General features: G+C 38.4%; 1 protein-coding gene across 1 annotated transcript; it reads right to left on the bottom strand.

Moving 5' to 3' along the window:
* Nucleotides 1–1237: 1237 nt before the first annotated feature.
* On the bottom strand, nt 1238–19865 carry LOC127446541 (nuclear factor of activated T-cells, cytoplasmic 2-like). Its single transcript, XM_051707535.1, has 11 exons — nt 19597–19865; nt 14621–15506; nt 13915–14083; nt 11728–11930; nt 10861–11033; nt 9243–9383; nt 5492–5547; nt 5272–5404; nt 4818–5066; nt 2710–3024; nt 1238–1527 (listed from the first exon to the last, which is right to left on the bottom strand). Exons 1-11 carry the CDS (start codon nt 19697–19699, stop codon nt 1481–1483), a joined length of 2475 nt encoding a protein of 824 aa, XP_051563495.1. The 5' UTR covers nt 19700–19865; the 3' UTR covers nt 1238–1480.
* Nucleotides 19866–22044: the final 2179 nt, after the last annotated feature.

The raw sequence follows: 22044 nt of genomic DNA, 5'->3' as shown, positions 1-22044 counted from the left end.
AACCAGTTAAAAGCTAAATGGCAGTTGATTAAAGTTACAGGGAGCACGTTTACATGCATGTTCTTACACCGATTAAGATTAAAAAGCCGACAACGTGCATGGTCATGTTTATGCATTACAGCTGTCATGTATTGATGTACAGTCATAAACGGCGTAAGAATAAATAGATCGACACCCATTACTCCGATTTTGTGTAATCAACTCTTCAATGGCACGCACGGTATAAAGCTGTAAAAAGCTCCTAGATCACTCTGATTTTCAACAAGTCATGTTGTCTGGAGTTTTATGTCTACTGAATTTTATTGAAAATATGTTTTTTCAATGTTTTATTGGCAGAACGATTTAAAAACACTTTAAACTCCAGTACAACCCATAGAAGAGACTGTACATCTATCCCTCACAGCCTCGTTTTCATTCCCGTCAAAAATCAAAGATGGTGCTGCTGTGATAAGGTCACGCCCACTACAAATAACGGGACAGTTCGACACATATTCATACACTGTGCTTATTTGGAGTCCCTAAGCAACCCTACACCTATGCATGCCCCTAAATGTAACCGTAATCACAAAGGTTAAAAATGAAATTCTGTAACATTATTAAATATCCCGCAACGTAAAAGTTCTGCTGAATACAATCAAATCGCTGTCACTAGGTGGCGACAGAGAGGAGGGGGCGTGTCGTGTAGTGGGTGTAACTTGCAGGTACAACAAACTGTGTCAAATCGTCTTTATGCTGCTACTACAAGATGCTTGATTTAAACATTGGCCTTGTCGTTTTGCACATGAAATTTTATTTGTAATTGTTGGTACGAAACATTTTAACGTTACATATGCAAATCTATAACGCTTATTCCACGGTTTACACGCCATCTGTTTGTGTGTGTTTACATCGAGCTCTTTGGTCTTAAATGCATCTTTGACTCTAATGCTCAAGTCTGGTGCATGTCTGTGCTAAATTAAGAATGTTCAATATAAAATGTGAATAGTTTTTTCTGCATGCTTTTGAAAATAATTATGAATCGTTCTAAAATATTCAAATCGAATCATGACAAAATTTTCGATTTCACAATACATCGTAGCTAATCGTTAGGTAAAGAATTGGAATCGAACTGAATCGTTGTCAGTGCCAAAAATTACACCCCTACTACAAACACTTGATTTTTACTATTGTTCGAACCTGCAACTTGTGTCATTGGCCCATATTCTTAAAGCAACAAACCACTCACAATTTAATCAAAACTAATTTATTTTAAATGCACATTGATAAATATGTCCCATATAGTATTTTGATAAAAACTGAACTGAGAAATATAGTCAATATATATAAACAAGATAAAGTGAAATCCTTATTTTCCTGTGTACAAATCAAAGATATGGAAAAACAAGCATTTTTAATAGATATCAAGGCCAAAAAAAAGTTCTTCATCAGAGACTGATGCTTTATCTTCAGGCAGGATGTAGCTTTTTTTCAGCAACTGGCATCAGCGATCATTTTTAGGAACAAGGTCCTTTCTTATAACGGCATTCACTGTGGGGAGAAATGTACATAAAACTTATTATAAGGTAAGAATATTACTAGCCTATTGCTCATTCTAAAGATGTATGAACAAACCCCAACCCTTAACATTAAACTTCGGTTTGTTACTCTTCCCACACTGTTTGTACTACGGACATGAACGATAACTCAAATTGTTGAGGAGAGGTGTGCTATTGTCTTAGACTTTGAAGGAGGGACCCAAGCCACACAGACACACCAGAATACAGTATGATTCGATTCTTGAAGGTGGACTCTTTTGACTTGGGCCAGTAACCACACAGAACACTCTAGTGATGCCTGTTATTTAGTACAGCTATGAGGCTTCAGACTTGGCTTCACATGCTAGTGAGATCTGGATCATTGAGGGGTCGGTCAGGGACATGCAACAACACAACTTACTATCCACTAGGCGGTAGCAGAGAGTCGTAACCTAGTTATTTCCTCTGTTGTTCTGCAGTTAGTGGGTTAAAAATGGAAACTTTTAGTCTAAATTTAGATGTAAGGGACAAAAGGGGTAGCTTTCACAGGTATAACCGGCTTAAAATTGAAACTGAAGTGTTGGCGTCACGCTTTGTAACGCCTACATTAAAATATCTCTGTGGTATAATATTAAAATGTGGCTTACTTTATTGACTATACAAGCTACCGATATAAACAACAAAATGTGTGTGTTCACCAGTGCTTTGTGACTGAATGCTTGGTTAAAAAAAAAAAAAAATCAATATTCTGTCCTGTTTGTCCCTCTGTATGTGTGATGGGTCTACTAAGGACTCGATATTTAACAGGCTTTGCCAGAACCTAAGGCATTAACCCATTTAGCGCAGTCTGATGAGCGGCATACATTAAAGGGCAAAGCACACACTGATCAACATTTTGTGGGTTCCTCCACTTGTAAACATAATAAATCAAGTAAGCAACTGGTAACATAATGCACCTCTTGTGTATTATTCAGGCAATTGACATGGAATAGTGCAGTGTGACATGCTATACTAATTTTCCATTATTCTGCAGTTTTATGGCCTCGTATTACTACATGGATTATTTATGCTTTAAAAAAAAAAAAATTGTCAGACCGCAGGACAATTCAATTGAACTTCAAAAAGGTGATTAAAGGAATTCTAAGCACAACATTATACACATATTGCATGATCAGGAGTTAGGACGTCCACAAACCATCATCAAGATATGCCTGATCCAGGTTCTCCTGTTTGATGGTGACTCTCACAGGACTGCTGGTTCTTTGATGCTGTACTGGCAGGTATGTCTGATAGCTGTGGACTGGTGGAGACCTCCCTGTGGTTGGGGAAGCCCTTGAGCCGTACGCCTTCTGATGGCCCATAGCGGAGCACAGCTCTGAAATATCAACAGTTGGAAACAACGAAGCAGCCGCTTGGATTGCGTCACCAGCGATGGTGTGCTGGTAAGTGCTAGGTCCAAACGGAGACTGCGACGTTGCAGTATGTGTTGTCGCCATACATGAAGCATGACCTGGGAAAGTGTTATTATCGTTTACGAAAACAAACTAAATGAGAACAGTTTTTAACTGAAATACAAAAGAAAAACTAACACAATTATGTAAGCTAAACTAAAATTAAATCAAAATGACCATTTATACACAGTATAAAATATAAAACCTTTAAAAACGTGCCTACAGTAAACATGAAGTTGGCATGATATAGCGATAAAGACCAAATTATACTTCAGTTTTCAGCATGCCGGTAAGTCTCGCACATAGTGCGCATAATCAATATATAAAAAAATATATTTGAAAAGGCTGATTGCTTGACTGTGCACGAGACAGAATGGTACATGTAAAAATGAAGTATAACCTAGCCTTAACATTTGATGGCCCTGAGAATTTAAAGTCATTATTCATATTTAAAATACACTGATGAGCCAAATCATTATGACAACCTGCCTAATATGATGTTATTCCTCTGCGTACCGCAAAAACAGTGCTGACCCGCCGAGGCATGGACTCTATAAGATCCCTGAAGGTGTCCTGTGGTATCTGGCACCAAGACATTAGCAGCAGATCCTTCAAGTCCTGTAAGTTGCAAGGTGGAGCCGCTGTGGATCAGACTAGTTGGTCCAGCGCATCCCACAGATGCTCAATCGGATTGAGATCTGGGGAATTTGGAGGCCAAGGCAACACCTTGAACTCTTCAACATGTTCCTCAAACCATTCACGAACAATGTGTGCAGTGTGGCAGGGCACGTTATCCTGCTGAAAGATGCCACTGCTATCAGGGAATACCATTGCCATGAAGGGGTGTACCTGGTCTGCAACGATGTTTAGGTAGGTGGCACGTGTCAAACTGACGTCCACATGAAAGGCCGGACCCAAGGTTTTCCAGCAGAACATTGCCCAGAGCATCACACTCCCTTCACTGGCTTGTCATCATCCTACAGTGCATCCTGGTGCCATCACTTCCCCCGTTAGATGGCACACACGTACACAGCCGTCCATGTGATGTTAAAGAAAATGGGACTCATCAGACGAGGTGACCTACTTCCACTGCTCCAAGGTCCTGCATCGACGCTCTGTGCCCTTTGTAGGCACTTTTGACAGTGGACAGGGGTCATCATGGGCACTCTGACTGGTCTGCTGCTACGCAGCCCCATACGCTGCAGGGTGCGATGCACTGTGTGTTGTGACACTTTCCTGCCATAACAATCATTAAAATTTTCTGTGACTTGTGCCACAGTAGACCTTCTGTCAGCTCGGACCAGACGGGATAGCCTTTGTTGCCCTTGTGCATCGATGAGCCTTGGGCCCCCAACATCTTGTCGCTATTTTGTGGTTTGTCCCTCCTCGGACCACTGTCGGTAGGTAGTCACCACTGCTATCTGGGAGCACACTACAAGACTTGCCGCTTCAGAGATGCTCTGACCAAGTCGTCTGGCCATAACAATTTGGCCCTTGTCAAAGTTGCTCAGATCTTTACTCCTGCCCAATTCTCCTGCAATTAACACGTTGACTACGAGAACTGCTTGTTCGCTTGCCATCTAATCTACCCAGAACTTGACATGTGGCCTTGTTAGGAGATGATCGAAGATATTCGCTTCACCTGTGGTCATGATGTTTTGACTCATCAGTGTATATTGGTTAATGCAATAACTTTAGCTAAAGTTCTAAAATAATTTTAAAAAATACCAAAAATGTTTTACTTAACTGAAAGTTACAAAACATACAGTGAAAACCAACGAAAACTAAACTAAATTGAAGACAAACTGAAAATAAAATAGAAATGAAAAAAAAAAATCAAAACTATAATGACCTGTGGAGCTGGCGTGGCCTCCTGGCAATGCATGATCAAGCTGGTAGTGGGTTGGTGGTTGTTGAAGGTGGTGTTGTGGGCCAGTAGGGTACATGCCAGGGTGAGATCGCTGGCATGAGGGTCTACTTGGAATGATGCAGCCATCCGTAAGATGCTGAGGCGGTGGAGACACCCTCATGATGGGGCGTACAGTACAGCCTAACTGTGTGTACTGATATTCTTCGACAGGCTCTGCCTTAATCTGTGGCACTGGAGATGAAATTAGGTCGGACATCGGTCAAATTAGGCACAAATATTGTGATGGTTTTAACACTATTACACTGTGTACTACTAACCAGGTGCAATGCAACAAGTTTCCATTACCACAATAACAGCCCATCAGAACATATTTGATGTTTAATATACAGTTATGTGGAACATAATATCTGGTACATAATAAGAGCAAAGGTTTCACCTGAGAGAGGTATGTAGGTGAAGTGTTGAGGCTGGCTGTGTTTCTTCTTGCCGTTCAGCACGTGAAAGTTGACTTTGACCGGATGATAGATGTTGAGGTCCCGATATGGAGGAATCTCCAAAAACAGCAAGTTCTAGAAGGAACACAACTTACATTAACCATTTAAACCTCATGATTAAAGAAAATTTATTCTGTTCTCCAAATATTTCACAGTACTTACAGCCGTGCTTTTGTCTCTGTAAACTTTTGCTTCAGTCTCCCAGATTTGTAAGTCAACTAAGACAAAAAACAAACAAAAAAAAATTCATTAGAATGTAGAATAAACATACAGTACATGTGAATGGTAGAAGCATTTAAAACAGTGGTTTCTATGGTCTTCTGTGTGGTTGCCAAGGTGTTGCTAGGTGTTAGGTGTTAGGGTGTCCAGGGTGGTTTCTAGGGTGTTCTGTGTGGTTAGCAGGGTATTGCTGGGTGGTTGTTAGGGTGTCCAAGGTGGTTTCTAAGTTGTTCTGTGTGGTTGCTGGGATGTTTCTAGGTGGTTGTTAGGGTATCCAGGGTGGTTTTTAAGGTGTTCTGTGTGGTTGCCAGGGCATTGCTAAGTGGCTGCTAGGGTGTCCATGTTGTTTTTAGGGTGTTCTGTGTGGTTGCTGGGGCATTTCTAGGTGGTTGCTAGGGTTTCCAGGGTGATTTCTAGGGTGTTCTGTGTGGTTGCCAGGGCGTTTCTAGGTGATTGCTAGAGTTTCCAGGGTGGATTCTAAGGTGTTCTAGGTGGTTTCCAGAGTGTGGCTAGGTGGTTGCTAGGGTATTTAGGGTGGTTTCTAGGGTGTTCTGGGTGGTTGCCATGGTGGTGCTAAGTTGTTGCTAGGGTATCCAGGGTGGTTGCTAGTGTGTTCTGGGTGGTTTCCAGGGTATTGCTAGGTGCTTGCTAGGGTGTCCATAGTGGTTTCTAAGGTAATCTTTATGGTTGCTGGGGCATTGCTATGTGGTTGCTTGGATGATCTGTGTGGTTGCCAGGGTAGTGCTAAGAGGTTGTTAGGGTGTCCAGTGTGGTTTCTATGGTTTTCTGAGTGGTTGCCATGATATTGCTAGGTGGTTGCAAGGGTGTTCAGGGTGGTTTCTAGGGTGTCCTGAGTAGTTTCTAGGTTGTTCTGGGTGGTTGCCAGGGCATTGTTAGGTGGTTGCTAGGATGTCCAGGGTGGTTTTAAAAGTGTTCTGTGTAGTTGCCAGGGCATTGCTAGGTGGTTGCTAGGGTGTCCAGGGTGGTTTCTAGGGTGTTTTGGGTGGTTATCAAGGTATTGCTAGTTATTGCAAGGGTATCCAGAGTGGTTTCTAGGGTGTTCTGGGTGGTTGCCAGGGCATTGTTAAGTGCTTTCTAGGGTGTCCTGGGTAGTTTCCTGAGTGTTCTGGGTTTTTACCAAGCTATTGCTAGGTGGTTGCTAGGGATTCCAGGGTGGTTTCTAGGGTGTTCTGGGTGGTTGTCAGGGCATTGTTAGGTGGTTGCTAGGGTGTCCAGGGTGGTTTCAAAAGCATTTTGTGTTGTTGACGGGCCGTTGGTAGGTGGTTTCTAAGGTGTCGAGGTGTTTTCTAAGGTGTTCTGTGTGGTTTCCATGGCATTGCTAAGTGGTTGCTAGGGTGTGCATGGTGTTTTCTAGGGTGTTCTTTGTGGCTGTCAGGGCATTGCTAGATGGTTGCTTGGATGATCTGTGCGGTTGCTAGTGCTGGTGTTGCTAGGTGGTTCCTAGGGTATCCCGTGTGGTGTCTAGGGTGTTCTGTGTGGTTGCCGGCAGTGTTTCTAGGTGGTTGCTTTGGTGTTCTGTGTATTTGCTAGCATGGGCATTACTAGGTGGTTGCTAGTGTGTCCAGGGTGATTTCTATTTTGTTTTGTTGTTACCAGGGCATTGATAGTTGGTTACTAGGGTGTCCAATTGTTTTTATGGTGTTGCTAGGTGGTTTCTTACTGGCCCTTGTCTGAAGTTCCACCTCTTAGTCTCTAAAATATTTGGGTGTCCTTCATGAACACTTAATTTTCACCCTGTTCTTGATATCTTATGACATCTACACACTTACTACAGTGCATGACTCATTTTAACATTTTCATTACATAACCAACTGTTTTTGATCTCACATTTGATTGTATGACACTATCGGTTAGGTTTAGGATAGGGAGGTAGGTAATATTGAGGTAAAAGTAACATTGATTTAAAACATTAACCTCAAAAACCTCACCTGTTAGGGAGAATATTTAACTTGCTTTTAGCGCCACTCAGTGGACATTTCACCTCGTAAACTGCCTCAATATGTGTAAGGAACCATGTAATGTCATTTTGCAAAAAATCTTTATATCATCTAGATAGAAACAATCACGTAATCTTTATGAGATCAGGCTCATAAACTCCCACTCTCCTGCTGCATTACTTGTGTTCTGCAGTCGAAACTCTGAGTACAGGAAAGGAAAGAGTCTGTGTGCTTGTAGATGCTATCTCTGCAGCGCACAACCACATCCGCTCGCACCACACTTCACACCTCAGTGGAAAGTCATGCGAAAGAACTCTGCTTGCGTCAGAAAGTACAGGTTGACTTTATAGGCTGTCAGAGTTGTTATTCTTCTATTAAGTGATTATCAGTATTGCCATTCTGTGATACTGAAATTTTCTCTTTGCTGGATGCAATCATTCTAAATATTCTTGCCATTTTGGACGATGTCAGGTGTTTTCCACAGTCAGTCTAAAGCAACGGTTCACCCCCAAATGACAAATCATCATTTACTCACCCAAACCAGTTTGACTTCCTCTCTTGCACAGAACACAATATCCAGCTGAATATCCAAGCTGCTTTTTTTTCCGTAAAATTAAAATGAATTATGACCAAGTTTGATTCAGAATTAATATCTTAAAGTTACGTACAATGTGTAGATGTTGGTGTTGAGGTTTATGGTGTTCTGTTTAAACATAGACAGACAATATGGCAGGTATGTAGATGCACATGTGTGTATGTGTTTGTGCAGGTTGCTTAGTAAGACTTTTTTCACTCTTGCACTGTTGCAAAGGTTGGTCAAACCAGACTGCAGTAGACTGCAAACTGGAGCTTCATGGCTCCCACCTGGACCATAATTTTTTCAGGATATGCAAAGCACATCAATACGACTCCAAACAAATCGTATGGTAATTTTGCTCCACAGATGACTGATAGTGCATGGAGAAGTCAAATATTAAAAGAGGTATATGTCGATGGTTGAAGAAGTTAACACGTTACAGCACAAAAGTTCTATTTCCAAGTTTTGTTTGTCTTTCTAAAATCCTGTTTTCATCCATGCAAAGTGAGATTAGGTTCTGCCCGACTGAGTTTAAACCTTCACTGGTTCAGTCTGGTAGACATATGTCTACATAGACTGAAATTTTAAAAAGTGTGTACATTTTTTGATGTTAAAATACTTTCTCCTGTCCAAACTTAATATGCAGAGTTAACTAGAAGTTAATTTTGATCAGCAGATGTGGGGAGTATTCGGGTTTATTTTTGGAATTTTTGGTGGCGCTAGTGGCGCAGAAACTACAAATTTCAACGTGAAGTCATTATTCACTGATCATTTCCCCCTCCTCCGCAGCTTTCAATCTCATTCACGTACATGCAAACTTGTGTCAATGCGGGTTGCACCAGGTTTGACGTCAATGACAACAAATGTCATTGGTTCTCGCTTGTATCGTAACCAAATGCAACGTAACAAGTTTGAATGTGCTTACGCGCAAATTAGATTGTAGTGTGATGATTTGAGAAGATGTTTTTTTTGTCCTTTTAGAAGCTCGGCAGATTGTGGTCAACACCACTTTCATTGTTTTGAAACTCATACAGATTTGAAACAACATGAGGGTGAGTAAATGATGATAGGATTTTAATTTCTGGGTGAACTATTACTTTAACACTGATGATTGTTGCGAAATGTGACAGACCCTCTTACTAACCCTAGTTTTACTCACCATGTGTCTTCTCAAAGAAGATAACTCTGGACTCAGGAGTGAAGTTCTGGCCCCTAAGGACCATCTGTTGTCCACCCAGAACCAAGCAGTGGTCCACGTCCTGACGTTCTACGGCGGGCTGCTCGTGGGCCGACCTCTGAGCTGTACCCAAAACAATTAATGCAATGCACTTAACATTGAAATTAACATTATAAAATAAATTACAATACAAGTTAACCCTGTAAAGCCTGAAATAATTGTCAGAAAATTCTAATTTTTTGATCGTATCGTAAAAAAAAGAAAGAAAAAAATTGCATTTTTTTTTTATTTATTTTTTTTATGTATCATATTTGTATCATATTTGATAAATTAGGCTTTAAAGGCTATTATCCTCCTGAGGCCCAGCAATTCATTTTTGTGTAGGACATTTGTTATGTAAGTTTTTCTACAGTGGATAAATCTTGGGGTATTATCAGAGGACTCTCTGGGCTTTTCAGAGATACCAAAAGTTTGAGAGTTTGGCCATGACAACTTCCTCTCCTTAGTCTATAAATATGGACTGAAATGTATCACAGTTCAATTCAGCACATCAAATACAATATGAATAGAATATTCTTTCTTAAATAAATTTTTTTTTATCATATGTATTTTATGCATCAAACACTATATCAACTTTTAAAAAAGGGAAATTGTGAAACGTTTTTCACTGGGTCTCAGGAACTTATGGTAAGATGACATCATAATAATGTAATGTAAAATAATGAGATTTTTATAATGACAGAGCAGGCAGTATATATGAAAATACACTGAAATATTAGTTCACACTTTAAATGTATCTTATAAAAAGTATATGTCAGAATTTTCAAAGCTACGTGATTTTGTTTGTATGTGGTGGGCATGAATGTAATGTAATGATGATTCAGAGATATTCCAAAGTAGGGTTTTCAATAAAATAATACACAAAAATTTAACCAAGCACAAGTTGCTTATATAAAAAAAAAAAAAGAGTTACTTTTCACGCAAGTCCGTCGCCATTTTAAATAGATCGATATAAACATTGAAACCACTTTTTTCACAAATAACCACTATTTGATGCCATAAACGTGAAACTTAAATACCATAGGTTGTTTGGCTCTTCAGCTTGAACAGAGAGTGAAACAGAAGCCATCAAACATTGTGTATCATATTTGATACACACAGCGTTACAGGGTTAAGCTCAATCGATAGCATTTGTAGCATGATGTCAATTACCGCATATAATAATTTCGACTCATCCCTCGTTATTTAAAAAAGAAAAAAAAATCGTGGTTATAGTGAGGCACTTACAATGGAAGTGAATAGGGGCCAATTTGTAAACGTTAAAATACCATTTCAAAAGTATAGCAACAAGATGTAAACATTACACGTGTTAACGATTTTAGTATAATAAAATTGCTTACAGGGTTTAGCAGCATTATGTCGTCCTGGCAACTTAGTTGTAATATTGGATATCACACTAAAATCTAAATTACTTTTTGTGTTAATCACTATTATGTCACAAATGCTGTCGAATGAACTTAACTTGTATTGAACCCGGAATACCTATAAATGCATTGATAAAATAGTAAACTGTGTTCCATTAAAAACGTTTAATACTAACAGCACTCAATAGTCTGCGAGGCCACTTGAAGAGAGAGCAACTGGCCTCCAGGTTGAGGCACATGGACGCGGAAGACCAGTCTCACTCGAGTGTTTTTCCGTCCAACGTCTGTCTCTCCTTTCTTCAATTCAATGTCAGCATTCCTCAGCTTTAGGATCCCAGCACAGTCAACTCTAAAAATGTGAACACACGTTTAACAGGCAAAACTCTCAAAACAATCACAAATTCAATACAAGTCAACCATTGTGTGCGACGACTGCTTAGAAAAGAGCGACCAGCACCGTCTTCAGAATTTCTTCCTTTGTGTTACACGAAAGAAAGTAAGTTATACGGGTTTGGAGTGACATGAGAAATTCCCAACATAGTCTCGTGACAACTCGTAATAATTAGTATGAGAATTCGTAAGATATTGTACGACTTGCTTGTACGTAAATGTATGACTTTTATTTCCAAAGAGAATAAATATTGACCAGCTGATCAACAAACTAAATTTCAAATCGATACAATACAGGCATCAAATTTTAGCTCACCTCATTCCATATTTATTTATGCAATACAAATTACTTTGTCTTCCATCGTCTCATTCCAAAACATGATGTTTTCTTTCTTCCATTGTACACAAAAGTTATTTTTGTCGTAGAAGTCGTAAGTATTTGTACAAGCCAGATCACACAATTTTGCCATTGCGTACTATTATTAAGAATTCTCATGAGACCAGTTTGGAATTTTCATTTTTGAGTATACAGTTCCTTTCGAAAAAATTACACAAAGTAGATTCTTGGCAACTTTTTTTTTATCCACATTTTCTAATTACAAAAAGGATATATTTGAGGATATAAAGTATTTGATATATCTGAGCCCTCTTACACTGCTCGCATGTTCTCCTTAGGTTCCAGGGGCACCTCTAAAACTTTGGTTCCGTTCAGTATTCGTTCTTGACTGCTTGTGGTGACTGTCTTGCCGGTGATGCGGTGGACTTGGTAGAACGCGTGCTGTCTAAGGTTCCTTTCATCAGACGTACCGATGAAGATCTGCAGAGCTAGCGGCTCTGTCCCGGTGTAACCTCGTAACTGAGATAGTTAATTAACCACGGTTAATATCTGCACATACGTCACAATACTGTAACAATCATCTAGATAGAAAATCTTACATCCTTTTTTTATCTTTCTATCATCTATACATAACAAAAAACAAAACATCACATGACATAACATATGTAATATGTTATGTTATAACATATACCACAACACAACACATAACACAACACAGCATATAACAAACACAAAAATCATAACATGACACTAACATAACACATGTTATATGTTGTTATATGCTATGTTATAACATACAACACAACATGACATATAACAACACATAACATAACACATTATATGTTGTTACATGTTATGTTATAACACAACAAAACATATAACATACAGAAACATAACATAACACAAAACATATAACATAACACATAATATAACATGTTATATGTTATAACACAACACATCATATAAGATCCAGTAACATAACACAAAACATAACTGTGACGAGGAGGAGGGCGTGGCCAGGCCATTATGGAGCACGGCTGGCACTGAATCAACTGATCAGTGGGAGTGCGACATAAGGGGCAGCTGGAGACGCCGGTTCGAGAGAGAGAGAGAGACGCATGCGGCTACATTGCATGTGTGTCTGTTTATGTTTGTTTAAGTTCATTGTTTAAGTTAATTTACGCATTAAAAGTTTATGTTGATTGTTCAGCCAGTTCCCGCCTCCTCCTTGCCCATCCTTTACCTGTTACAATAACATGTAACATGATATAACACATGTTATATGTTGTTATAAGTTATAACATACAACACAACAAATACATATACAGTAACAACATAACATACATAAAATAACATGTAAAACCTATATGTTGTTGTGTGTTATAACATGCAACACAACACAGCACAACAACTTATACATACAGTAACATAAAAGAACACAAAACATTACATATAACAGCACATACAGTAAACATATAACATAACATATAACATCACATAACATAACACGTTATGCATTGTTATATGTTAAGCTATAACACAACAAAACATATAACACATAATATAATATAAAATGTTATATGTTATGTTATAACACAACACAACATATAAGATACAGTAACACAACAAAAAACATAACATGTAACACGTTATATGTTATAAAATACAACACAACAAATACATAAACAGTAACAACATAACACAAAACAACTTATAACACGTTAGGCCTATATATTGTTATATGTTATAACATACAACACAACACAGCACAACAAATTACACATACAGTAACATAACACATAACATTACATATAACAACACAAACATATAACATAGTATATAACATAATACATAACATATAACAACACATAACACATGTTTTATGTTTTTATATGTTATATATGTTATGTTATAACAAATAGCACAATACAACATAAACAAGACACATAGTATCATATCAACACAAACATTACATAACAAATCATAACAGCATAACTTAGAACATAAAACACAACATAAAATATAACAAAACAAAACAAGTAATAATGAGGTAATAAATCTTCACTCTGGACTAATGATGTAGATACTCTGTTGTAGATATCCATACATAATCGACTGAATGGTTTAATCAGTGTAGGTGATATGACATATTGACTCAGCGATAGCAAAGACAAAAACACGAATCCTCATTTCCCTACATTTGGACACAGCACAATGCATTGTAACAGGGAAATATCATCACCACAATCATTGCATTATCTTTCTCTATCTCCCTCTCTTCTCTCTTATCAATCTCTTCACTGACAAGCACCTCAGTTTCACCAAAACAGGTTTTTTTTGTCGCTTACTTGCCCAAACGTTAGCAGGCATTTTCACACACAGTCATTCCCTAGAATCCTCACATTCACTCTCCACTCATCCTTACAATACAACAAACAGATTTCCTTACTCCTACTCATTTTATCTTTCTTATAAACACACAATGGCTTTGTCCTCAAATTACCTGAACGACCGGGTGGCCTCCAGAAGATGCTTTGACGGCACCTCGACTGCCCTCTGTCTCATAATGTGCTCGGTGGTGTGGTCTAGGCTGAACTTCAATTCTGAGCTCATACTGATCAGAACTGCTGGGAAGAGGCCAGTCCAATGCAGGCAGGGCAGCTACAGGTACACTGAGGATTAAGATAACATTTAATCTATCACAATAACCATCCCAGTTTAATTTTGTCTGTCTCAGCTTTGTCAAGGATGTTTCTCCAAAATTGCGTAGGTCAAAAAAACATAACAATTAATGCGAATAGCATAGTTTAGATCATTTGGTCTTGGGAGAATTTGACGAGAGAGTTCATATTGGGATCTCTGACTTCTGAATGCAAATCTGAGCACAGTTTGAGAAATTTTTTAGATTTCTTCTGAAACTCTACAAGTGAAATTACATCAAATCCGAGAGTTCAGCCAATGTCTCAATTTGCTTTCTATTTAATCCCATTGCTGTTTTAGAGAAATTAAAGAGATATTGTGATATTAAAAAGATCTAATTTGCGTTTTGTGTTTCCTATGGGTTGCAGTTCTCTGAATAATGTTGGTTTTGAACAATCAAAACATTTTTTGTTTTTTGTAAATCACTTTGGATTATTCAGTCTCTTCTAAATGAATAAATGTAAATGTATGAATGTTGCTTTGTCATTAACTGATCTGGTATTTCATACCTACAAACCCCTGCGAGTGTCTGACTGGACCAGCCGGCTGGCATGAAATAGCAAGATTGCATTGTGAATTCTTTCTTCACTTCCGGCATGGCTGAGAACAGACCTGCTTGGCTTTCCGTGTAGACAGAATACTCTAGATTGGATCGGACAATCTTGGTGGGAATCGGTTTTGTCAGGTTGCTACTGAGGTTGCTCAAAGAATCTTCCAAGTTTGCCAGATGCCCACAAAACTCCAGAGGCTCATCTGGCCCAAAGCATGGACTTTGAGATCTTTGGGTCTGGTACTGATCGTAGGTGCGTTTGCCCTGTGGAGAAGCCGACCTGGAACCTGGACGTGGTGAAGAAGATCGCCGGTCCAAGAAGGTCTCTTCGGTGATGCTGGTGCGAGGGGACGTGTTAGGAGAACCAGATGCTTGGATGGCCTGGAGCCTCGGGCAAAGGTCCGCTTCCGTTACTCCAACCAAACTTCCACCACCGCAAGGAGAGATGCAAGGGGAATATCCATCCGAGTGCCAACTAGTGGAGGAGGTACTACTAGCAGGACTCAGGCATTGGCTCTCCCTGTAGGGCATATCGTACCTGGGCACGGTCAACATGGGGCATTTTATGTCCAGAGGGGTGGTGTGGACATGGTCACGATGATGGTGCAGGTCAGAACAAGTGATCTCAATTCTTGGGCTGTTGCTTTGGTGAGCACCAGGATGGGCAGCAAGCGATGGGGAGTGCCCAAATGATTGTCTGAGATCAGTCTGCTCGTAGGTGAGAAGGTCATCAGAGGCAAGATGGTGAGAGAGTTTGGCGATCGACTCGTCGCCGTATAGGTCTTGATGAAAACAGGGGGACGTTCGATTGATATCCTGGTTCGAGGAAACACCAGATTCCTCAGCTGAAAAACAAGAATGAACACACTTTAAAGGAATATTCCGGGTTTATTAGAAGTTGAGCTTCATCGACAGCATTTGAGGCATAACGTTGATTACCACAAAAATGAATCTCGACTCATTCCTGCTTCTCTTTAAAAAATTAAAAAACACAGTGAATGGGGCCTATTCCGTAACCGTTAAAATACTCCATGTTTCAAAAGTAAAGCCCCAAGACATAAACAATTTGCATGTTAAAGGAATATTCTAGGTTCAATACAAGTTAAGCTCAATCGAAAGCCTTTGTGGCATAAAGTTGATTACCACAAAAAATCTGTTTCGACTCATCCCTCCATTTCTTTAAAAAAAGCAAAAATTGAGGTTACAGTGAGACACTTACAGTAGAAGTGAATGGGGACAATTTTTTAAAGTTCAAATACTTTTTCAAAAGTATAACTACAAGACATAAAGGATATGTGTATAAACATGATTTTAGTGTGATATAATCACTTATAAACATTTTCTTTGTAAAGTTATAGCCAATTTTACAACTTCGTTACAATGACGATGTAATGTCAACAAACCTTAAAACAACTGTAAAAATGACAATTTAAACAACTTAAAGCTCAAATAATACACAAGTGTTAACAGAAGAATTAATGCAGCGAGCTTTCATAAAATTATAAGCTTCACATTTCTGTTTAAACCCTCTAAAAATTGGCCCCATTCACTTCAATTGTAAGTGTCTCACTGTAACCTCGATTTTTGCTTTTTTTTAAAGAAATGGAGGAATGACTCCACCCCTGGAGTCGCGAGTTCGAATCCAGGGTGTGCTGAGTGACTCCAGCCAGGTCTCCTAAGCAACCAAATTGGCCCGGTTGCTAGGGAGGGTAGAGTCACATGGGGTAACCTCCTCGTGGTCACGATTAGTGGTTCTTGCTCTAAATGGGGCGCGTGGTGAGTTGTGTGTGGATCATGGAGAGTAGCATGAGCCTCCACATGCTGTGAGTCTCTGCGGTGTCATGCACAACGAGTCACGTGATAAGATGTGCGATTGACGGTCTCAGAAGCGGAGGCAACTGAGACTTGTCCTCCGCCACCCGGATTGAGTAACCGCGCCACCACAAGGACCTACTAAGTAGAGGGAATTGGGCATTCCAAATTGGGAGAAAAGGGGATAAAAAAAAAAGAAAAAGAAAAAAGAAAAAAGAAAAGAAGGAATGTCGAAATTAATTTTTTTGGTAATCAACATTATGCCACAAATGCTGTCAGTTTAGCTTAACTTGTATTGAACCCGGAACATTCCTTTAACATGATTTTAGTGTGATAAAATCACTCACTAAACTTTTCTGTGAAGACATATCCAATTTTTCAACTTTGTTGCCATGGTGGTGTAACGCCATAAACTCTAAAACGGTGATTTTTAACAAGTTAACAGTACAAATCAGGGGCGGACTGGCCATCGGGAGCACTGGGTTTTTTCCAGTGGGCTGCTGGGTACAGGTGATATAAGACGCTGCCCTGGGCTCCAACATGTCCGCGCGGACCCCATTACAGATTGAATATTCAAAAAACTCTGTAAGGAGAAGCCAATACAATTTATTCTGAAATTGCTTACCCATCGTTTCACATTTGTGAATCTGCACATTAATTTCATAGCCTCATTATTTGACATACAAATCACAATAATGGTGACAACCAAAGACAACATATTAAGTATAAGATGAGCTCTGAATAATCACAAAATGACAAATAACTGCAATTTACAAGCAGTGTATATAAAATCTGCAAACAGTAAAGCTGTGTGCAGTACATAGTCATTTGCCTAATTTATTCATACCGCAGGGAACTGAAGTACAGCTTGCTGAATATAGTCTGAATATATTGCTGAAAATAAGTCATGAAAAATATTACTTTGTGGCTATTTGAGTCTTTGAGGCTTACTTTGTTTAAAGGATAGCAGAAACAGCGCTTGTCAAAGCATTGGGCTTTTCACTTTTTCTCAAGAATAATCTGGGGAAGGAATTAAAACACTGCAAATATAAAGATTCACATAGAGTGAAAATATGAGCAATTAATCTGCAAAATATCTGCAAAGTTCTACACTTTAAGAGGTATGTTTATTTTGGTTTACATATATTTATATTTGTTAATATTTATATATGTACATATTCTGGCCAACTTTGTTTTCATAGATTTTTTAAAAATAAACATTTACACATAGTTATGTGAGTAATTGACGTGAAATATTAAGCATTTTCATCAGTTTCCTGCTGTGTGACACTTTCTTCATTTTCTTCATTTTATGATCTTGTATAGCTATATATACATATATAATACATTATTAGTATTAGACTTGTTGTTTCCACAACCTCATATTAACTAAGACAATAGTTTATTTGCAGTTCTAAAAAAAAAGCTGAATGTCACTTTGCTTAAATTAGTTCACATATACCATATAGTCTAGTCAAAAAAGAGTTAATAATGTTGACAAATTATAAAGATGTATAATTTGTCAACATTATGAACAATTTTGAACAGCACACAATATAGTAAATGTGAACTCATTTAAGCAAAGTAAAGTCAGGCCCATGGGTGGGGTCAATGAGCATCAACAGGTTAAAATCTTTGAAGAAATGCTGACTTCTCACAGCATCTAAAATACACACTTTCCCTTGTACTTTCATGTACATTTTAACCTAACATCTGTGTGTTGGGAAAAAGTTTTCAGACATGTTATTTGTCTGAGCTATAAAGAGCTTATTTTAGTGCTTTCTCTAAAATCCACATTTACAGTGGTTTTATATGTTTTAAAGTTATGACAGTTTTTGCACTGTGGGGCCCGTGGTCATGACTAGCAGTCAATAGCAAAGTCTTCTTTTTTTTTTTTCTTCAAGACAAAATGTTGAAATTGAGCCAGAAAATGAAATCAATGGGCTCCTGTGTTATGGTGTGGTGATGTGGACCGGATTTGGTGGGCCGCTCTGGGTCAGAAAGTCCAGGGCCACTTTTTAGTCCTAGTCTGCCCCTGTCTCAAATAATACACAGTTTTAACAGAAGAATGAATGTAAGTGCTTTCACACAATTATAAGCTAAACATTTCTACATTTAAAGTTTAAACCTGCCAAAAATCATCCCAATTCACTTCCACTGTAAGTGCCTCACTGTAACAAAATACACTTTTGTGGTAATCAACATTATGCCACAAATGCTGTCCATTGAACTTAACTTGGATTAAACCCGAAATATTCCTTTCAAAAGCCATTTCATTACCATTTTAGTTGTGTTTCACAATATGAGTGTCACATCTGAACATTAAGAGAAAATTGTGGTAATGAAACATAATAGTGACTATATCGGAACTGGCCAATTCTTTTTCAAGTAAATCATTTTTCTGTCGGGTTTCAAAACTTTTTTTGAATATTAATACTGTATGCTTCAATGTCTGATTTTACTTCTTGTTTGGAGCTTCATTGTAATCTTTAAACTGACAAAAGAATATATGTCGAATATCAACCATCACAGTGGTTATTGGCCATAGTAAAAATAATCACCACTGTCAGCCACAAATTTCTAAATTGGTGCATCAGTTGAAGAGATCATTCAGAAAGTTTTACACTATGTAGGCTCTTCCTTACATAAATAGAAAGCTATTGAGTAAGAGAACATTGGCTGCATTGAAAGTCTTTGGTTTCCCAAAGTGGGTAAACAACTTTTAAACCCAATGCATTCTATTGGGTTCCATGCATACAGTAATACCATTTCTCTTTTTGGACATGACCATGATGGCAATATAGTAGTATTCTTTAAATTTTCTTGGAGAATCATGTAAAACCATGGTATTAAAGTACCGTTATATAACCATCTGATACCATCACTGTACCAGAGTTCACTGTCAAAAAAGTTTTTTTTTTTTTTTTTTTTTTTTGGCAAAATGACCTACATTAAAATTATTTAGCTAACATTTTAAACCGTTAAAACATCAATGTATGAATTATAAAGAATTCGAGGACAGAAAATGCAGTTGTTTTGGGAGGGATGTACGTCAAAAGGTATACAACTATTATTTCCAACAAGAAATAAACTTTCCCAATGTGATATTTGAAGTCGACTAACCTGGGTCATCTGGAGGGAAGTCATTGCCGGGTTGGTTGTACGGAAAAAGTAAAGAAAAATCCAGTTCTTCTTGTCCATCAGTGTTGTCATATATATTACTCATTTGGCAAGTTTTCCAGCCAACGTTTCCCAAATAAAAATGAGCTGAAAACCAAAAATGAATAGTTGCAGTGTTTAATGCAGACTAAAATCGTTTCGCGATGGTTGGGCGAGAATCGTCAATGATCTACTGATGGTTTGATTGCGTGAGAGCGCAAAAGATGCTCAAACAGACCCGCAACAGCTTCCTGTTTGAAAAGAAACTCCATAGATATCTACGAGAAACTCCCTCACAAACCTCGGCACCCGAAACTAACAAGGAATCAAACATTTATAAGATTATTTGGTCAGAAAGTTGGGTGAAAAGTGCCTGTAGTCACCCAAAGAAAGGTCTATCAAGAGCTGTCGCGATAGGCTATTTATCTGTTTAGTATCTGTAATATTTAATTTTTCTTTTAATATATTATAATACTATTCTTATATACATATAGCCTACTGTAAAACCATAAACCACCACAAGCATTTGGGTTTGGCGTTAAGATCATTGCACGACCTCAGAAAACCTTAGCAATAATCATACATTCTAGCTATAAATATTTGGATATTTGTCCATATCTAAGTCACATGGCCATATATTTTAATTGAGGTTGGGTTGTTAGAATTGGACTGAGTCTGAAATGTATGTGTAAATCATACTTGTGGCCCCGTGGATATTTTTAGAATGACAGATGTAAATGATGCGAGCAAGCTCTTTGTTTTTATAATACTTCCCGCTGTTTACACCTGTCGATCCTCACTTATGCGCGTGCCTATGTGTTTCTTAACAACAACAATGGCTCCATCTGCTGGGGTGACCTTTGACAGCGACTTCGCATTTAAAATGGGTAGTTGACATACTTCTAAAATTATTTTAAACAATACTTTATAATTCTTGTATAATTAATACCATTATTATACCGTACAATTTCACGAATGAAGCAAGGGTCATAACACCAGTGACGATAACGCCAGTGACAAATTTTCTTAAAAGATGAATTTTCTAAGATGGTGTCAATGGAATCACAAAGCATACACTTTCACATGAACATTTAACAATGTTACACCAATGATGTATTTAACTGAACCATTTGAGCATGCAAAAATAAGCATGCAAAAATAAACATGGTTTTCAATCAACTTTCTGAATACACCTCTCGTTTGCTATTGACTGAACAAACAGATAGTCCTGCCACAAACTCATGCCATCGGTTGATGCAATGTTGTGTTGGGCTGCACGGGACGCTCAAACAGGGGAATTTCTATAGGACCACAGAGACACAGTGTTTACCGTCTTCGAGAAAATTCCTCGAGCATTTTGAAAATGGTTGGACGATCATGCACAGTCTCTGAACTTTGACCTCGGAAGTTCTTTTGAAATGACAAAAAAAAAAAAAAAGTTGTGGAAAAGTTTTTAATATTGAAAAACACCAATCATGGGCGTCTGCAGGATTTAATCTGAGGGTACGCACAGAAATCTGGGGGGGGGGGGGTCCCCTAACCCTAATTCTGGTGGCATTGAGAGGAGCTTTTTTTTGTCTCGAGTATGAGTACCGTTCATGTAACTACTGGCTAAAAGCATTTCTAAACTGTTCAGAACAAACGCATTCTCGCTCCAAAAAAAGGAAAAACGCACAACAATGAAAAGAGCAAAACGCAGGTGTCTCGAGTTGAATTTTGGCAGTTGAATTAGAATTAGTTGAACGGCTTTTTAAAATGCAGCGCTCCCGTGAGAGATGCTAAAACATAGTGAAATGTGACGAAGACATCCATTTAGCGAATGTTTACATGGAAAAGGATTGAAAAACAGAGCTGAACGAACTGTACTGAATCACGAATCGATTCAGACCGTTTTGCAAGCCCGTTTGTCCAATTCACTGAAAAGAACCGACTCAAAAGAATTATTCATTTGCAAATTGGGCATTGCTAGTTCTTTTGAAAAGCCAACAAAAATATGGGACACGCTTCATGATTGATGAAATGTTCTGAGAGTAGATATTTCTGAGGTCAATCGGAGCGCTCATGGTACGCACAGTGTGTGCGGCCGTACAACTGTAGGTTCCACTGACACCTGTGACATGAAATCAAGGGACAAACATACTTTTTAACTTATTTAAATGATTACTTATTTTGCACACTTGTTTGGCCTTGCACTAATGCTTCACCAACAATCATCCATGCGATTATCTAATCAGCCAATCGTGTGGCAGCAGTGCAGTGCATAAAATCATGCAGATATGGGTCAGGAGCTTCAGTTAATGTTCACATCAACCATCAGAATGGGGAAAAATGTGATCTCAGTTATTTGTAGTGTGGCATGATTGTTGGTGCCAGATGGGCTGGTTTGAGTATTTCTGTAACTGCTGATCTCCT

Source organism: Myxocyprinus asiaticus, chromosome 9 (genome assembly GCF_019703515.2).
Source record: "Myxocyprinus asiaticus isolate MX2 ecotype Aquarium Trade chromosome 9, UBuf_Myxa_2, whole genome shotgun sequence".
Lineage (NCBI taxonomy): Eukaryota > Metazoa > Chordata > Actinopteri > Cypriniformes > Catostomidae > Myxocyprinus > Myxocyprinus asiaticus.
This window is presented reverse-complemented; position numbering and strand designations above follow the sequence as displayed.